The sequence below is a fragment of the Pieris rapae genome, chromosome 11 (assembly GCF_905147795.1).
Source record: "Pieris rapae chromosome 11, ilPieRapa1.1, whole genome shotgun sequence".
Classification (NCBI taxonomy): domain Eukaryota; kingdom Metazoa; phylum Arthropoda; class Insecta; order Lepidoptera; family Pieridae; genus Pieris; species Pieris rapae.
Genome location: NC_059519.1, coordinates 10048675 through 10069653, shown reverse-complemented (window position 1 = coordinate 10069653; position 20979 = coordinate 10048675). Strand labels below are relative to the sequence as shown.

The following is a 20979-nucleotide window of genomic DNA, read 5'->3' as shown; positions in this document are numbered from 1 at the left end:
ATGGCTTCGGTAAAAGTCGCTGTAAGGGTTCGCCCGTTCAATCAAAGGTAAGATATTAGTCATGAAAACCATAACAAATGTATATATTGTTTTTTTACACTCTTTGTTTATTTTATCTCAAACCTAGACAGTGCGTAGCATATAAACTAGTATCTAACGATGTGAGTGCTTCTATTGTTACGGGACATTATTTTGAAAGTACAAAAAGGCAATGATGTCACTCGAAGGCTTTCACGGTTCGTTTGCATTTAGATCTCAAACTGTTTTTTGGTTGTGGAAAGTATACAAATATGCAAAAAACTTGACCTACTACTTCCAACTACACGTAACATTTAAAACAATCTATAATAAAATAAAAATAATAAAAACTTGTGTAACGCTGTTGTTATTCATTTTTAAAATGATAACAATTTTAATGGATAAATAATGTTTTTCACTGCTTTAATGAAACATTTACTCCTCTATACTACTAATATACACTTTATTACAATTATATATAGTATATAATTGTAAATGAAGTGTAATAAGTAGTGATGTATTAATAATAAAAGCTCAGACTATTTAATAAATATATCTTTTGCTTTGGAATTTTTTTGTTGTTTAATCATATATAGAGAATTATTCTTTGTTAGGTTTGTTTACCAATACTCAGCATACTTCCATTTGTTTTGCTTATCACAATTCAATGATTCATAAATTTTGTAAAACAAATATCAACAAATATGAATAACTACTACTTAAAACTTACACCATGTTAAAATAGAATTTGTATGTGAGTTGTTTAAAGTTTTGTGTTTAAAACATATAACAAATAGTTATATATAATAGCTATTAAATCATTAGACTAAATAAATAATAACAGTATTAAGCAATACATACATAGGTATTCATTCAACTTATTTTTAATTTTTTTACTAACTTCAGTGTTCAATTGTATAATGCATTCAAACCCACAACCTCCAAAGAATTTATTAAATTTATGCAGTGCAGTATTTTCTATCTACTTTTTTTTTCAGAGAGAAAGACATGAATGCAAAGTTAATAGTACAAATGGATGGGAAAAAGACAAGATTGATGACGGTAAAAGTAAGTATTCTAGATCTGTGTGCTTACAAACGATTTAAGATATTACTTTTTTAAAATTGTTAAAGCTCATAAAACTCTAAATAAAAGCCAACACAACCTGTATATTGAAATAAGTCAACCTTATTTTCAATCAGGATTCTATTTATCTCTATATAGATATTATATGTTTATAAAAACAATAATAAAAGTAGTATTAAAATGTCATTTGCATTTATCAGTTAGTAATGCAATTAGTATAGTATTTTTGTATTGTATTAAGATTATTTGTGGTTTATAAGTCTTTTTGAACTATTGGGCTACAATAAATTAAACATTTAACTAAAGGCAACTATAGATGATATAAATATTTTAAGGATTTATATCTATACAAATTTCAACTTCCTATGTCTCACTACAGAAAGTATGACTGAATTTCTACATTAAAACTGCAGAAGTGCATACAAATTATTATGAATGTTATCAAATTTACTGGTGTATTGTTGATAACCTTGAGACGTTAGTACATTTAAATGTTTTACGTAATATCCAGCGGTTTCCGGATTTCCGATATCGACATGTTTCGCACCCTAATAATTGCTGTCGTAATTTACGATACTAAATAATACTGTTGTATATTCAATATGTTTTTACAAGCACTGATGGTATCTAGATTTTATAAAAGCGACATGATTCAACGATTCATAGAGAAATGTTGGCCTAGTGGCTTCAGCTTGCGACTCTCATACCTAAGGTCGTAGGTTCGATCCCCGGCTGTGCACCAATAGACTTTCTTTCTATGTGCACATTTAACATTTGCTCGAACGTTGAAGAAAAACATCGTGAGGAAACCGACATGTATTAGATCCAAAAAGTCGACGACGTGTGTCAGGCACTGGAGGCTGATCACCTACTTGCCTATTAGATTTAAAAATGATGATGGAACAGATTCAGAAATCTGAGGCCAAGACCTAAAGAGGTTGTAGCGCCACTGATTTATTTTTATTTTATAGATTCATCTTTAATGCTTTTTAGATTATAAGGCAAGAATCCTAATAGTGGGCGTAAATCTCATTCTAGCATTACCTGTCCACATCGTATCCCAACTTCGTAACTGATCTGAAACTGATTCATGTACACTTTTTCATGTGTCTTTTTTATTATTGCTCTTTTTGACATATTGTTTGAATTTTTGAATTGCTTTACTTTACCCCATAAGTTGTATGTAAATAACTATGCGTGCAATTTTGTTTTCTCACCGTTGTTGCCTGGAAGAGATCGCTCGAAATCGATGAGGCAGCTATTTGCATTCCTTTTTATTTGATTAGTTAATTGTAATATATTTCCGTATTGCAACGAAGTTTTAATATATAACTAAATAACAACGAAACATTTTTAAATAATATCAAGTATGTGCTTGATTTTTTTGGATTGCTATACAAATAAAATAAATATTCTCAATAGGTCACATAATTAATATTGCTCTCTTATTCATTTCTCGCTTCCTCTCAAAGTGGTGAAGACTACTTGAAGCCCTTCATTATCGTGGTGAACCTTTGATCCTACCCGTAGGGCTCCGTCTGTTACCTTACGTCTCTTGGTGCAGGCATCTCATCCTCTCATATATTTAGTTATCTAGTAAAGCTTGCTCATAAATTACATATACATCTGACATTCAATACATATATATTTTAAACACACATTTTACAGTCTACTGTTTAACAAGCTGTACAGTGGTTATTACCGATTTTTTTGAGCCGGATTTTTTTCTCGGCCTACACTCTGTCTTCTTTGCCGATGAGTAGGGATGCCTACAGGTTCAAATTTATTATGAAATGAGTGATCTATCTTATGTGCTATAATAAACATATTTTATTTTTACGAAGTTCAACAATAAACGTTGAAATTCGTAATGTCAAAATGATATAGTTTTTAGAATCTTCTATAGATAGTAAGCCTTATATTATAATTACAGAGTAGCAAAGAACAGAACGATGCGAACCGGGAGAAATACAAGGACTTCACATTTGATCACTCCTACTGGTCGTATGACAGTGCCGACAGCAACTTTGCTACACAGGAACAGGTATAGTACTAAATATTTATTTTTAATATCAATATATTAAGAGACAATCCAGTCTATATAATGTATATTAGTCCGAGAGCTGTGGAAAATTTAAAAGGCAATACGATTCTATGAACTTAATAAGTCGCCGAAAAAGTAAATAAGTCAGAGCCGAAGGATATAAGTATAGCGTTAAAAAGGCACTTTAAAAATTAGACCAATAATTCTTAAAAGGCCGGGAACGCACTCGCGAGCCCTCTACCATCTAGTGTCCATGGGCGGCGGTATCACTTAACATCAGGTGAGCCTCCTGCCCGTTTGCCCCCTATGCTATAAAAAGAAATATGTTTGGATTAAGATTTTTAAGTTTCCAATAATAATTTAACCTAACCGTGATTCATATTAAAATGTTGCTTTAGAGACGACCTTGGCGAGTATTGTATATAACGAATTCATTTATTATTCTGTTTGGACAGATGTCTCATTGTGTGTAACCAACATTTAAGTTCATGGTTTTTTACATAATATGTTAACGGAAATAAGGGAATTTAATTAAGGTTTATTATAGTTAAAGTTTTAAATTAAAAATCAATTCACATAGGTAACACAATGTACACTTATGAACGTCAAAAACAGAATGAAAATGTTTTTAATTTTACATTTACTGCCAGTTCTCAAATTAAGGGCGTATAACGGAAGAGAAGAACTGGCAATAAACTCTGCCACTTTTTTTAATCGCCACGTTTACCCAAGATAAGCCTCTACGTAAAATCGATTTATATTTCGCTATTTAACACAATCTGCGCTCTCTGGTCCGCGATAATTCGTTAGTCGCGTGCTTTTATATAGGCAACAGTATGGCTTGATACAATGACTATTTGACATCAAAAAAATGTTGCAATTCGATACGATAATTTCAGATATTCAATCAAGCTTTATATGTTGTGCTAGCGGCCCGGTGGACATTTTTCGTAGATATTGAGATATATGTTCTTCAATATTTTATATCTTTATCAATCAGTGATAATACAGCATTCAAATGGTGAAAGAATTTTTAAAATCGGTCCATTACTTTTTGAGACAATTCGTTACAAACATACTAACATACAAATCTTTCCTCTTTATAATATTTGTATATATATACCTAAGGCAAACAAATATTCTTTTTAAATTTGATATAGATATTTGTAATACATATCTCGACATTTGGCGATATTTTTATTTCACACTCAGTTGAGGCGAATGCGATCAAAAGTAGGCGTCATTACCCAAATCATAATGATCTAAACGGTAATGACCAAGAACTCGTTTACCTACATTTCATTAGGGATGTCATCAACATTATGTAGTGTTATAAGTTAGACATTGATGCGTAGAATTGGAGTTTCTTCTCCACGTATATCTTGTTTTTGGTTGTAAAAACTGACTCGTAATAGCCGATGACGTTGTTGTTAATTACCTAATACAATAGAATTCAGGGGGAATTCGGGACCTTTGATTTGGTCAATATCCGGTGTGTCATAAACGGTTTTGGCTGTATTGAATAATTTTTCGTAAATATTTAAAACTGTTGTATACAATGTTAATATAATTTTTATAATTTATATCTCAAAATTTCTATTGCGTATAAAGTTTAGAATCAATTAAACAAATATTAACAGCCCTAACATATACCGACTGTATTCCATATTCGTAAACTATTAAATGCGATGACTAAGATTATTTCATACTATTATGAGATATTATTATGCGATCATTATAAAGCAGTTTGCAAATGCTAAAGACAACTAGGTGTCATTCTTCAAGACAGATAGACAAGTTGTGTTTTACACACCCGGGGTCGTTGTCCTAGGTTTTAACAGCTGGCTTTGTTATTAAATCTGGAATAGACTAAGGGCCTGTTTCACAATGTATGGATAAAGTGCCAAATAGCTATGCAACACATAAATTATTCGAAAGATAAAAGTTCCGAATTAGATACTTCGCATTTCATGACGTATAGCGCTATCTGACAGTCGTGAAACGCAACAAACACTAGTTTATCCTACCAATAAGCAATAAATAGCTTATTTGGTACTTTATCCATACTTGTGAAACAGACCCTTAATATTAGTAAATTCAGTGTATTTTAAACTGATGTTAAATATACAGTTTAAATTTGTTAGATATTACTTATTATCCTAATATCTCAACTTCCTTAGAACCATCTGATCTGAAGCCCTTCACAGTTAAAGGCCACCTGCAGCTTTCTCCAAATACCTCTATCCATGGCTTTCTTTCTCCATTCGCTTTCTGCTAACACATTATTTATCTTTTTTGATCTTCTATCCACATTTTTATAGCGCCCTCTTCTTAATTTAATAGATTTATTAAAAAAACGTATTTATCAAAAATGTATAAATTATTCAAAAACCAAATACAATTTTGTTTGTTAAAAAGTAAGATACGCTCCAAATTTTAACCCACTTAAACGGTTACGGTTTAATTGTGACTAAAGATCGTGATACCGTTGGTTTAATAAAAAATCGAGTAAATAAGGTTAGTTTGAAAGTGCCGAAAGCTTTTGGCGACTTTGTTGGCATAAGTTTCATGAAATCTAGATTGTGCCTCCGCATTTATGATGACTTAATTTTCTTGAAGAGTATTGCGCGATCCTCTAGATGGCTTATGCTTTCCTAGTAGGTACTAAATGTTAGTGTTTAAGGAAATAACCGCTTGATTTTTATAAAGATCTTTATGTACAACATATATATTGATTAATTTAGTTTAATAAGTATTAGAAAAGCAATAACTTTCCTGACGTTTATTGTAATTTATAAAAAATTGATATATTTAGTTAACTGTTTAGAAATGGCGGTGATTTCACCAGCTTAGAATCACGCTGTACAAAACATGAACTTTGGTACATCAAATATTTTATTCGGCATCTACAAAATTACAGAATGCTGGATTGAATTTTATACAACAATTTGTATACGGAGAAGCCGATCCTTGTTTCCGGCGAATTAAAAAAAAATCGATAAAAATTAACCCTAACAACTATTGTTTAGAGTGCCTTTTTCGTGTATTGTAAAAACAACTTTGTTTTTAATTTTATAATTATGAAAGTCCATTTCCACACTCGGTGTATGACGAAAAATTATGTTTTCCTCTAAAGGTTTAGCCAGAAATAAATATCTGTCTAGTTTAAAATTAATGAGAAGCTAATTATTTTCAGGTATTCTCAGACCTCGGTTTGGACGTAATTGACAGCGCATTCGAGGGATACAATGCGTGCGTGTTCGCGTACGGACAGACGGGCAGTGGGAAAACTTTTACTATGATGGGATCACCGGTAAGTTATATATTGAATGGTTTAGTCGCCTTATATATTTATTTAAGTCTACAACATCATGCATATTACGAAATCTACTGATAATTTTATAAAATCTTCTATCTAATATGTACGACAATATATGTAAACATAAGTTTTGCTAAAAATAGGAATTAAAAATATATATATAGCGGCAACTGTTATGTTAATTACTATTTACGTGAAACATTATAATTAATATTTATTTTATGACGTTTTTCATTTTTTTTAATAATATGATAATGTAGTGACATAATTTATACTCATAATGTTATAACTTCTTCTACCTTTTCTTGTTCATTAAACGCAGACTTATATGTATTGAAATTGACTGCTAAAGGCCCATCTTAAAGTATCTTTGATAGGTCTTTGCGTTCTTACGAAATGTAAGTGTAAATATATCTGTTTCATTATTTTATTGATCTCGAAACCTACTTGATAACATCAAGATAACGATGACATCTTGAACAACGAAATGTTTTGAAGTGATATTAAAATGTTCAATCTAATATAAAAACTGACTGTTATTTGTACATCAGGCATGTATAATATGATAAAAGCTTTTTTCAGAAACACTATGTTAATATCGCGTAAAAGCATAGTTAAAAGAAGTAGAAATAAAATAATTTTGTAAGACTTAATCATTTTTCTAAAATATATTAAGATCACTTCTAGTTGAGTAGAAGAGCCAAATACTAAGACGTTTATAAATATTAGTACAATATGGGCGTCTGGTATATATTAAGAGCTGTGTGCAAAGCGTTGTGGAATATGATTCTGTATTATGTGATTTTAATGCCAAATATGTTATGTAACATATAAACGAGATCACTTAACCGTTTTCTGACTCAATAGTGTAGTTAAGACTTCGTTAACATTATCCTGAGTTCGACCAGTAATAGTGGAGCTACAACCTTTTTAGTTCTGGGCATCAGATTTCTATATCTGTTTCATGATCATTTGTAAATCTAATAGTTAAGTAGGTGATCAGCCTCCTGTGCCGTGTCTAAGGCAAGCCGATTTCCTCACGCCATTTCAACCTTCACGGTTCAAGCGAATGTTAAATGCGCACTTAGAAAGTCTATAGGTGTACAGCCGGGGATTGAACCTACAACCTCAGATATAAAAGTCGCACGTTAAAGCCACTAGACCAACACTGCTCAAAAGTTCGAATAGTCATTAAAAAAATAATTTGGACCTTTGCTTACGATTTCGGTCAAAAAAAGGCGAGATATTTAGTGACATTGAACTCAAATCTTAGAGCTTTCAGCTTTGATATAGCAATTTATTTTTATGTGGCTTGTAGATTATAATGGCTGATGCTGCAAGAAATTTGCATAATTAATATTTTTGTTATCATATTTTGCCTTAAAATCGATTGACATTTGTTTACAGGTTTATAATTTATACACTCTATTACTATATTTTGGTAGAATATTAAATTTTTCATATTAATGTTTACTAAAATGTATCCTCCAACATGATAATGATGTCTTCTTTTATCTTTTAGGATTCGCAAGGCCTAATACCTCGAATATGCAGGCAACTATTCTCTCGAGTCGCAGCAGGCAAAGAATCCGGTGCATCCTATCGTACAGAAGTTAGCTACCTCGAAATATATAATGAACGGGTGAAGGATCTGCTATCGACTGATGCAGGGCACTCTTTAAGGGTCCGGGAGCATCCAAAATTGGGACCATATGTACAGGATCTGTCCAAGCACTTGGTGTCTGATTATGATGATATACAGGTCTGTATACAGTTAACTGTAACTGCAATAAACTGCGTTAATCCCTGAGTTACATTGATATTATAAACTTTTTGATGCTAATGGTTATATTTATTTTAAAATGATAATCCTCTTTCTTTCCTTTTTAATTTATAATCTGTTTTTCCTCTGTTATTTTCCCAAGATAAAATAATTCAGTCAGCTTACGAATTCGCACGTCTTTTGAATGATTTATTGTTATCGATATATATCGATTTTAATAGTACAATAATGAATTAATTACTCTCATGAATAGTAAACATGGCTAAATAAAGAATCAAATCTTAGGTATGTATAAACTTGATTTTATTACAGGAATGCATGCACAGAGGCAATTTACAGCGCACCACAGCGTCTACACAGATGAATGACGTGTCGTCTCGTTCGCACGCAATTTTTACGATCACGTTCGTGCAAGCGAGCTACCTTCGTCACAATAATATGCCCAGCGAGACGGTTTCTAAAGTCCATCTTGTCGATTTAGCCGGAAGGTATATATTTTTAATTTTTAATATTACAAATATATTGTGTGAGACATATCAAATCAATACTAAAATATTCTACCAACTGGCAACTAATAGGATAATACACACCTTTTTTTGTTTTTTTTTTTATAGAACAGGGGGCAAACGGGCAGGAGGCTCACCTGATCTTAAGTGATACCGCCGCCCATGGACACTCTCAATGCCAGAGGGCTCGCGAGTGCGTTGCCGGGCTTTTAAGAATTGGGACGCTCTTTTCTTGAAGGACCCTAAGTCGAATTGGTTCGGAAATACTTCAGTCGGCAGCTGGTTCCACAAAGTGGTGGTGCGCGGCAAAAACTGCCTTGAAAAAGCGCAGTTGTGGTACGACGGACTTCGAGGTGATACGAAAACACCTGATTGTTTCATAAGACATTTCAAATGATGTTTCAAAGTTTTTTATTTACACCTTTTCAATTGTTTTTTAGTGAAAGGGCGGATGCCACAGGTGCAACTGGCCAACGGTTAGTCGAAGGTGCCCACATCAACAAATCTCTGGTCACGCTTGGCTCTGTCATTTCTGCGTTAGCCGAATCCAGCCAACCCGTCGATAGTAAGTCTATTTCATTTGGTTAGGTTAGTGAAAATATTAGCGTCACGAAGGTGTGCAGCGTTTTTGTTGAAGAAAACTGAGGGATGTGCGTTGAGCTAGAGGTGGGAGAGGGCTGTGGTAGAAAAGAATGAGATAAAAAAAAATACACGTTTTTGATTGTTTTTTTTTTATTTTATTTTTAATAGATTGATGTATTCATTAAGTAATTAAAAAATAAATTACCTATAACTTTATATGGCAATTCCTCCATTCCGCCGACGCAGACTTGGTGTAGCGGTGTTCCTTTTGTCATGAGCAAAACATGGGACATGTCATGCACATGTCCCATGTTTTGCTCCTGTTATTATTTTGTTATAACATTGTATACTTTTTTACAGATCGGACACCGAAGAAGAAGGTGTTTATTCCATACCGTGACTCCGTCCTCACTTGGTTACTTAAAGATTCTTTGGGTGGGAATTCTAAGACGATAATGATTGCAGCTGTGAGTATCAGTTTTATTTATTAGTTTTTTTATAATGATAAGTTCTTCTAATTGAAGGCAAAAATGATTTCAATAAAACGGTTTCAGCATTTTTCGTGATTAAAGAATTTGTTTAATTAAATGCACATCATTATAATATTAGCGAAATCAATGTACAGTCGCTTAGATATAGGTCGTAAGTTCGTTCTCCGGCTGTGCCAATGTGCACATTTAATATTAGCTCGCATGGTGAATAAAAGCATCGTGAGGATAGAAAGATAGATAGATTAGACTCAAATATGTCGACGGTGGGTGCGAGGCACACATAAGACTGATCACGTTAGTGTCTATTACAAAACAGACAGTAATCTGAGGTCTAGACCTAAAAGGTTTTAGTACAATGGTACTACAAATGTGTAGCGCTTATATATAGATATAGATACTATAATATTTATAATTTACTTAATAACAAATGATTTTTTTCCTCTAGATATCGCCAGCTGATTGTAACTATGGGGAGACACTTTCCACTCTCCGTTACGCGAATAGAGCCAAGAACATCATCAACAAACCCACCATCAACGAGGATCCGAACGTCAAACTTATCAGAGAACTCAGAGAGGAAATTGAGAAACTGCGCGCACAGATATCGCACAATACGGTACATATTTATTTCAAAATCCTAAGCTAAAATCAATTATATACAACAAAAACAATTATACTAAATATATAGAAAGAAATAATAATACGTAATTTACGTAAGAAACATTTAACTACATACCTAATTCTGTTTCAAGATGTGTGTTGGTGTCTCAGTAATTTACTATTAGAATTTTGGTCAAAGTAATAAATAAGTTAATATACTTCGCACTCGTTGACTAACACAAGAAAGTTTCGCAGACGTCCTACGATATTTTTGAATATTATTTTAAAATCATTTATTTAGCGTATACGTATACGTACGTATACGTTCATATACGTACGCGTGCTACATATACGTTTCTAACAAAGCGGTATACACAGGTACCTGTAGAGACCGAAGCGGGAGTTCTAGCGACGCTCCAGCGAAAGGAAGCACAAGAGAAAGTGTTAACTGAGAAGTGGACAGAAAAATGGCGAGAAACGCAACAAATTTTGCACGAACAGAAAGCTTTGGGTCTACGGAAGAGCGGATTGGGCGTGGTTTTGGATTCGGATATGCCTCATCTTGTTGGCATTGACGATAATCTGCTCTCTACTGGTGTTACCTTGTACCATCTTAAGGTATTTATAGTTAATAAGTTATTCCAATATCGAAATTTACTCTTTAATCTATATTTATGTAGGTTTGGAATGTATCGTACAAAAACTTGTAAAAAAAAATACGTTTATTTTGGAACATAGGATCATAATGGTATCACTTATTCCATTCCGGCATTCCTACTCATCGGCAAAGAAGACAGAGGTTGTTGGCCCAGAGAAAAATCCGCCTTAAAAAACTCTCGGTACTCTTTTTAAAAAAAAAAAGCACACCATCAAACAATTCTACAATATTTAAAACAAATATAGCAGATTAATTAGAAGTAACCTGCCCAGCACTAGTCCCAGGCCCTTTTATCAACTAGATAATCAATAACTTTATAGTAAGCCTTTTTACACAGCTTTTTTTTTAATAATTTTCGTAAATTTATTAAAAGACAGAGATAAAAGAGCCTCTGGGATTTTATTAAACCGACTTGTGACATTCGCTGTGGAAACTATTGATGATATAACAAAAAAGTACAGTATTATAGAACGAGAAGAATATCAAAATCTACAAAAGGATTGTTTTACCCATGGGCAATTGCATGTTGGTTTATCCCGAGTCGGAACAAAATCATACGAGATCGGTTTCCATGCAAATGAAACCGCGGGGCATTGCTAGTACTAGTATAATTTTAATTAAATAAAATTGTACTTTGATATTATCTGTACACCTGTTTAATTATGAAAACTTTATTGAGAAACCCTTATTTGCCATATAAAACTAAATTTAAAATATTTTGTAGGAAGGAGAAACAGTAATAGGTAGTGAGGAGTTCAGCCCAACTCCGGATATAGTGCTGAGCGGGGCGGGAGTGTTGCCATTGCACTGCAAGGTGACCCTCCACGAAGGTGTTGCCACCATCGAGCCAGCTTCTGGAGCTCAGTGCTGGCTCAACACTGTGTTACTGGATAAACCGGCTAAGCTTAGCCAAGGTAATTGTTTTTAATACTATAAAAATAGGTTTTTCTAAATAGTATTTATTGATAAGCCACGTTCTTTAAAAAAAAAAATTTCGTTTTTTTTTTCTTTGATTACGATTATTTTGTGCTGTGTATGGGTGTGTGTGTTGTTAGTAATGTTATGTCTAATTACAGACAGACATATATATAATTCATTAACTCTTACGTAATCACAAATGGTCAAATAAAAAACAGTAAGTATAAATTTCATGTCTTAAAAATGATCTGTATTTTAATTTAGCACCACAACATCCGCCATCTTGTCTATCTATATATTTTATTAATTCTTAAATCTCAACACTGATTTATCTGTGATATTTATATAAAATTGTTGTTAATCTTTAAGTAAATACTTTTATATTAAAATTATTGTTTCTTTATAGGTTGTATCTTACTCCTGGGTCGTACAAACATGTTTCGCTACAACGACCCAGCTGAAGCAGCAAAACTTCGCCAAGAGGGCAGCGCTTCTATGATGAATCTCTCCAGGCTGTCTCTTCTTTCGTGGTCTACCACCGATCTGGCAGCCAGTACTGAAAATCTCAATAATACTCTATCGTATGTAACGATATTAACAATTTTTTTTAAGAAAATGTTTTATTCTCGACCACAAATAAAGTAAAAAAGGGGGCAAACGGGCACTAACCTGATGTTAAATGATACCGCCGCCCATGGACACACACTGCCAGAAGGCTCGCAAATGGGTCGCTGGTTTTTCAATTAGTATGTTTTTTTACTAAAGGATCCTAAGTCGAATTGGTTTGAAATAACTTTAGTTGGCAGTCAGTTCCAAAAACTGGTGATGTTCAGCAAGAAGTGTCTTTTGGGTTCCATTTCAGACATTTATATTTCGGTTTTGAAGGTACAGAAGGTTGACCTTATAAAATTAATAATCGTATACTTCAGGTATATTTGTTTGTCGGTATGGTAAAGTAGCTGATTTGTATATTAACTAAAATAATTAGTTTGAAATTACTCTTATTTTCATGATATTGTAGTGACTTGGAAAGCGAGATCCGTTGTGAGCGTATATCGGCCCAGCGAGCAGAGTTGGAGAGAGAGAGACAGCAATTCGTGCTTCAACAGCAGGAGAGACAGAGACGGTGGCATGCCGAACGGGAGGAGCTTCTTAAAGCCCAAAAACAACTCGATGAGGTAAAGATGTTTACAAAATTTTATCGAACTTTGTTTAATTATTTCTCCCATTAAGATAGGTATAACTCTGCATTTGATTAAAAATAAGGATGGAGAGTTTATCGCAGAGTCCTTGATTTGGGATCTGTAAATGAAAATTTAGAAGTGTGCGTTTGTCCCGACACATCTAAATTCTGATTTAGTGTTAATGTACCCATTATGACGTCATATCCGAGAAAAATATAGTCGACGTTAAAAGTAAGACATTGGAAAAATAGCATACTTAAGAAACTAAGAGTCCTTCAGAAAAAGACCGTATTAAAAGGCCTGCAACGCACTCGCGAGCTCTCTGTCATTGAGAACGTCCATGGGCTTATGTGACTGAATAGGTGAGTCTCCTACCCGTTTGCCTTCTTATTCTATAAAAAAACATATAATAATGCGAAATCGAGATCACGGGTTCTAACGCCAATGCCTTGTATAGGAACGTTCAGCAATGGAGCGTGAATATGCAGCGGCGTGTAGGCGTTTGTCAGGTGATTGGCGTGCGTTGGAACGCGGGTGGACTTTACGTAGACGTGCGTTGAGATGCCGGCAGAGAGAGTTAAACGCGCGTGTTCATAGACACGCAGCTGCGGGACGCGCTGCGCGTGCGCAGGTACGTTAATTTTTAATATTCTTCTATTTTTTTTAAAATTTTTTTTAATAAACAAACAGACGATTTTTATTAATATGATGGAGGATATATTTTAATTTAAATGCAGTCTGTAAGTGAATTTTCTTATTATATATTGTGTATATAAATATATTTCTTTATATATATATATATTATGTAATGACTAAAGTTAATTTCTTGATCATTTGTCATTCTAATTGGCAAGTAGGTGAGGATCAGCCTCATGTGCCTGACATACACCGTCGACTTTTTGGGCCTAATGCAAGCCGGTTTGCTCGTGATTGTTTTTTTTCACCGTTCGAGCGAATTCTTTATCCACACATAGAAAGAAAGTTCACAGCCGGGGATCAAACCTACGACCTAAAAGATGAGAGTCGCACGCTTAAGCAATACTACTTGTATAACGTGTTAAACATAAATTAACACAATTAATTTCGTTTATATGGTTAGTTATAAAACGAAAGAGCAATTCGTTTAACTGTGATTGGTAAAAGGAAAATACGTATCGTGTTGCGTGTCTGTGATTGGCTAAGAGGTTGTCAATCAGTAACAAATGAAAAGCGTGTTCGTCTTTTGTTTTGCATTCCCACCTCACGCGCACCAGTTAGTATATGTGCTAGATCTAGTATGTGTATGTGTAGATTTTTGCATAATACGGAAATGTTTTTTTTTTCGTATCGTACTTCGTGCATTGTATTGAACACTTTTTATTTATTGCCTTATGCCACAGCTGTAATACACTTTTTATTGTTGGCCTAGATATTGTGTTACTAATGGTTTTCGATATTAACATTGCGTGAGTAAAAGTAATGAGTATAGTTTAAGCAAGATCTTAACTGTAGTCTAATAAGTGTGATATATAATATCCTCCAAGGCCGGCAACGCAACCGTTTATATGGGTAACCATGGGCTGCGATGACAGCCGTTTTTGGGAGTTTGCCTTTATCATATAAATTAAAAAGTCCTTAACGGATACATTATTTTTTTTAAATAAATGAAAAGTTAAATTTTATGAAATAGCAACACGCAACATTGAGTACCATTGGCCTTTTTTTAATTTGTGACCTGTGATCAGATCAACATCAAGACATATTTATTATATAAACAGTTGACTCTCGTTAATTTGAATAACTTGATAAAATATTTTCCTATTTTCTGGAGAAATCAATTCAAGTTTCAGGCTCGCTAATTTGAAGTCCGCGCTTTCCTAATCTCTATAATATGAAGTGATTATCGTGTATTTATGAAAATTCATTGGAGAATGTTTGACTGAAGTCGCTCCCTCAAAAAAATGATTACGAACTACTTTTTGGAATAACAAAATTGTGAATGTATTTAATAGTTAATACATAATAATAATGTACGAACAATAAATTTGGTCAAACACTTATGTACTTGACTCTATAACCCCCTCCCCCTCTCCATCGCGGTTATTTTGAATTATGTCTGGCTCAATGAGTTTCAATATCAAATGTAATAAAAATGGAATAATTCGGTTATAGATAAAGAATTATTACCTTATGTGACTTTCGAATGTCGAAATGTTTCGAAAACAATTAGTAGCCTATATCGTAATCGCGCGCAGACAATGATATTGTTTTATTTTCCCACAAGTGTTAGCTAAGCCGCGCATAGTCTAGTGCTTGTCATTATTTTATTAGAATTTCTGATTTTGGGTAGTTTTGACACACGATTGGCATATTTGTACCAAACAAAATTGTAGACCCAAAGTCAGATTTTACTATAGTTTTCTTTTGCTATCCCGTGCCCCGTAGATTGAAAAGGAGGAGGTTATCATCACGGATCTGGAGGGCCGGCTGGGGGGGAAAAGGAGGGAATTGGAAGACTATGTAGCGAAACATGTCAAGGAACTTGTCTCCCAAGGATACATGATCGATGAGGTATGTTTTCCGCTTCCTGTGGGAGTCACAGGCTATGCTATATACTGATTATAATATTAATTTATTAACATTTGACGCGAATTGTTATGTGAATGTATTAATTATTGTTTAGTAATTTTCCTCTGTTAAGCGTGTTATTCCCACCAATTATTGCCTATGACTTGGTTTTGCTTGCTTATCATACATATTATATCTATAAAATAATGTCTACAATACATTTTTTATTTTCTGGTGAAAATACATTATATTATACAGAATTTGTCTCCGAGCCCAGAGAGTCCAGCGTCAGAAACATCAACGGAGTGTCTGATGCATCTCCTGCAGCAATGCGAACCAAAGACTGCGCATAATATTAAAGAAACTGTCGAAAGACATGTAAGTATTTTCTTTATTATTGTTGGGTTAGTTACGTATTAAAAATATAAATCGCTATTATCTTATCCAGCTTATTCATCAGTTTAATTAGTGTTAATTATACCCTAGTCTTATCTTAATATATATAAATCTCCTGTCACGATGTTTGTCCGCGATGGACTCCTAAACTACTTAACTGATTTTAAATTAAATTGGCACACCGTGAGCAGTCTGGTCCAACTTAACACTAGAAAGACGGGAGCAGTCATTTGACTGTCAATTTGAATTTAATGTTGAATAATTCACAAACCATTTGACGTAACGTATTGAAACTTTGTGACTTTTATTAATATTAGTAGTTAAATGAAACTATATATCAAAATAACTCACATCGCTTTTGTTTATTATTTAAAATCTTGATATACCGACAAAGACGGCGGCAGTCATTTGACGGCTGAGATCCGGTAAGTGTTTATAAGTTTCAAGTTTAAGTTTTTAAAAGTTTCTGAGCTTCAAGGTCTTATCACCTCTACCGACGGTACGTCGTGGTCACTTCAATTAGACAAATTTGCACTAATATCAGACGTTTGGAAGAAATTTATTGAAAACTGCTTATCATGCTACAAGCCAGGAGAAAATTGTACAGTAGACGAACAACTGTTTTCTACTAAGGTTACATGCAGGTTTCTTCATTACATTGCTAACAAGCCTGATAAGTTTGGAATAAAATTTCTTGCTTGTGTCGATGTGGATTCAAAGTTTGTGCAACCGTTTTTCTTATTTAGGAAAGGACGAAAGCAGGCCACAAAACCAAAGCCTTGGTGAATCCGTTGTTATGCGTCTCGTGGAACCTTTTGCAAATACTGGCCGAAATATAAATACTGACAACTTCTTTACATCGATAAGCTTGGTAAATAACTTGCTCTCAAAACACACTACGATTGTAGGAACCATGAACAGGGCACTACGAGAGATTCCACCTTACGTCAAATCACTTCATATGACTTTGTTTGAAACAAAAATCCTGAAATCCGATAGATGTACACTCACAATTTATCAAGGAAAACGAACGTGTTATTCCTTAGCACGTTACATAACAATGTTGAAATAGACTCCAATCACCCTAAGAAAAAGCCAAAAACTGTGCCTTTCTTCAATGCACCAAGTACGGCGTGGATGTGGCTTACCAGATGGCATAAAATCATAGTGTCAAAGCGGCATCTCGAAGGTGGCCGTACATTTTTTCAATTCTTCTCGATCTTCTACTCAAAATCCGGAAACTCGGAAAATGTTAAATGTACAAAAGTGCAAAATTAAAACTAATAAAGACGCTTGTAAAAAGCCACTTTGCGGCTCTTGTAATGTAAAGAAAATGTTAAAATGTAAAATATGTGTATAAATATTATAATTAATCATACATCAAACCCTGTTTTATTACTATAGTTACCATTTTTAACAGCTAAAATAATAAAAAAAGGTTTAATATATTGGAGGAGTCATTTGACCGGTCGCCGTCTTTGTAGGTAGTTAGATTTTCCCGTCTTTCTAGTGTTAAGAGATAGGATAGCTTAGATCTTTAATTATTGTCGCATTTTTATTTTATTGCAAATTATTGGTCTATAATTACTTGACATCTATTAACTCCAAAAGATTCTTACAGATGACGGGTACAGGTGCAGGTACAGATATTTGTTGATCATTTGATACAGTTCTAACAGATGGCGCTGTGTTAAACGTACTAACGTTTCACATAAGTTCTCCTACCGTTTCCCTTGAATAGTTTACTACCATGTAATATAACAAAATCTTGGCCACAGCAACGCATGGCCGAGTCTGCTAGTATTCTTATATATACTAGTCAAATTAGGGCAAATGTGCAACGATCTGTGTTCTATTGAAGCAGAACGACAACGAAAGATTGGTCTGAATTTCCATAGTAACCTTAATCAGAATAATCATATTTAATTCTGACAACCGTCGTTTACTCTTTATATAACAGTAAAATGCGGTAAAAAGGCCCGCAACGCACTCGCGAGCCCTCTGGCATTGAGAGTGTCCATGGGCGGCGGTATCATGTAACATCAGCTGAGAATCCTGCCCGTTTGCCCCCTGTTCTATAAAAAAACGAAAGAAATGTATAATTGTAATGTAAATGTATCACTTATTCCACGTCATTAAATTCGAATTTAAACAAGAAAACAGGAAAACTATATTTACTAACATAAAATGTGTCACAATCAGAATTTATAGAAAGGTCACCAATATTACTGTATAATATTCTGTAATAAATACATATGTAATTACTAACATTGAAAAATATGAAGCAAGTTCGCTATATGCAAAAAAATACATTGCAGAAAAAAGAGTTGGAAACTCTGGAACAGGAGTTGCAGGGCAGAGTGGCGTCTGTGGCTGCTCAAAGGGTCAAGGTCGAGAGGCTTCAGGCTGAGTTGGCCTTACTTGCAGCGAGGGAAAGGGGCATCACCAGGGCTCTGGCCGAACAAGGTATTACATTTGATGCTTTAAGTTATTTTAGCAGTAAACGCAGATTTTTTATTTATTTATATTAGCATTAGCGTATACAGTCTAAATATAGATATTCAAATACATGGATTGATCATATATTGGTACATGATCTTCTATTGGGGCTTTTACCTTAGTAATAATTAATTTACAAAGAAGTTAAGTTACTTTGTACGTACGCTTTCTTGTTCAAATTATTACATCAGCAAAAAACTAGACAATCGTAAATAATGACTTTTACATTACTAAAGTTCATTCATTTTATATTGAATACCCCCTATATATTATGTAGTTCAAGAAAAGATCGTACGAATTCTAAAAAAGGCCGGCAACGCACTTGCAAGCCCTCAGGAAATGTGAGTGTTTATGGGCGGGGGTATTACTTAACATCAGGTGTGGTTCTTGCCTGTTTACCCCGTTACACAAAAAGGAAATACCAAATAAAGACTCATTTTTGATAAAAATGGATGCTTAATTTTTGTTATCTTACATATCAAACATATATATTTAAAATAAGTAATTTCTTTAGAAGACGGTGACAGCGACACCTCACCTTTGGAGGGAGTAAAGCGTTGTAAATCTGAGCTGGTCTTGAGGACCAGAGATGATGACCCACCCGAACCTCTGTCGGCTGATGAGAGGGAACACTACCGGGCGAGACGGCTTAGGTATTTATCAAAATAATCTATCAACTGTTTAATCTATGTTTTAAAAAAGTGTTTTTTTCTGATTGTAAACTGTACTGTGTGTAATATCTTTTTTTATAAACCTTAAACTTATGGGTTTTAGTCATGTGGGTATATTCAAGTCTTTATTGCTCACATCACATGGTGGGTTTTGAACCCACAACCTCTGGGTTGAGGGCATGCATGCTTAAACTCAAACCCTTACATGTTAATCGGATATAACTTTTACTTACTTTCTCATTTATATATAAACTATATTAAATTAATAATAATTGTAATTGAATAACAATATATATGAAGCAGTAAACATAAATAAGTACTTAAATACACAAGACCATAAAAAATGTGAGAAAACTAAAATTTAACTAAACTACTTAACCAACTGCTAAACAAAGGCGTTGTTAAATCTCTCAGTTTCTCTCTGATTATAGCCTCAGTCTAAGCCTAGACCCCCTCCCGTCAATAACCTCCCCTGACACGTTCCACACGGCGAGTTCATCTCCGAAAGCGATTCCGTCGGAATCGGACCTGCCGAGCCCCTCTACCACGGAAGCGTCGGCGCTCCCCAGCGAGAGCGAGCCCCTACCACGATTTCGTCTTGGACACACAGCTGACGATAGCGACGACATGTCCAGTACTGAGGATTATCATAAGGTAAGAAGTTAATAAGATACTGAAATCTTCATTTATTTACGAAGATACCAAAGTCGCTATAATTTTCATATTGTGTTTTGTAAAGAATCCTTTTTATCTTCCCAGAGAGATATGACCACTAACTATTCAAAATTTGATGGTTTTTGTTACCCTTTGAGGGAGGAGCCCTGAAAGACCGGCAACGCACCCACTAAAAATGGGTGTCTAAAGGCTGTGATGACTGCCCTTTTTTGGGCGTTCCGCAGGCTCGTTAGCCAAAAATATTATATATACAAAATTGTCAGATAAATTATTATATATAGCCTTCTTGAAAGAAGACTAAAGAGTACACAGCGCGTGAAATATATAAATATTTTAGGACATTTGCTGTATCAAATGAAAACTTCTTATTTTTTAAAATATTTATATTAACGTTGTGTTTTTTAGCCAAGCCGCGTAGTGGAAGGTCAGTCGTCCAGTTCTGTAGAACGATCGCCTGAAGAAAGGCACCAAAGGTCTAAATATAGAAGAAGAATAGGTGAGATATTTTTTTTAAGTTCTTTGTAACATTTAACCTGTTTAACTGAAATCAATTGATTATTCCCATTTATATTTTTTGACGTGACAACGTCTTATAATTCTATCGGACCGGCTGCACGCACAAAAAAACATGACGCATGCGGCGTTACCTCGCTCTGAGGCGTTCCATTTAAGGCTTGAAGTGCAAGCGAGAGCGCGGAACGAGCGACAAAGAGGCACAATCGGCTTTCTCGTTTGGCAGCGTTTGTTCGTTGAAAATTTGACATAATTGTATTTATGCGTACAAATAATAACTTGATTAATTCAATTGTGATTTTCATTTACCTCCTCTATATCCATACAAAATATCTATCGAACAAATAAAATTGAAAATTTCTTTTGAATAACGCAACCATTCCATCCAGTATTTTCTCATGAGTCACGACGTTGTCACGTTCAACTATCGTCAGTAAACCGACTTTATAGTCCGAGATCCCACTGCAGGATTGGTGGCTTAAAAGCGTC

The 20979-nt window shown here is 34.1% G+C and overlaps 1 protein-coding gene across 1 annotated transcript in view; it reads left to right on the top strand.

Moving 5' to 3' along the window:
- The window catches only part of LOC110994399 (kinesin-like protein Klp98A), a 30563-nt gene continuing 9584 nt past the window's right edge, over positions 1-20979 (top strand). Inside the window, exons 1-20 of the mRNA XM_045630002.1 lie at positions 1-47; positions 1017-1086; positions 3038-3148; positions 6345-6461; positions 7990-8229; positions 8563-8738; positions 9197-9321; positions 9699-9805; positions 10275-10445; positions 10808-11047; positions 11812-12001; positions 12412-12586; positions 13027-13183; positions 13647-13820; positions 15614-15739; positions 15995-16114; positions 18451-18598; positions 19146-19284; positions 19734-19956; positions 20383-20473. Coding sequence (XP_045485958.1) covers positions 1-47; positions 1017-1086; positions 3038-3148; positions 6345-6461; positions 7990-8229; positions 8563-8738; positions 9197-9321; positions 9699-9805; positions 10275-10445; positions 10808-11047; positions 11812-12001; positions 12412-12586; positions 13027-13183; positions 13647-13820; positions 15614-15739; positions 15995-16114; positions 18451-18598; positions 19146-19284; positions 19734-19956; positions 20383-20473 — 2947 coding nt within the window. The remainder of the gene's footprint in view (positions 48-1016; positions 1087-3037; positions 3149-6344; positions 6462-7989; positions 8230-8562; positions 8739-9196; positions 9322-9698; positions 9806-10274; positions 10446-10807; positions 11048-11811; positions 12002-12411; positions 12587-13026; positions 13184-13646; positions 13821-15613; positions 15740-15994; positions 16115-18450; positions 18599-19145; positions 19285-19733; positions 19957-20382; positions 20474-20979) is intronic.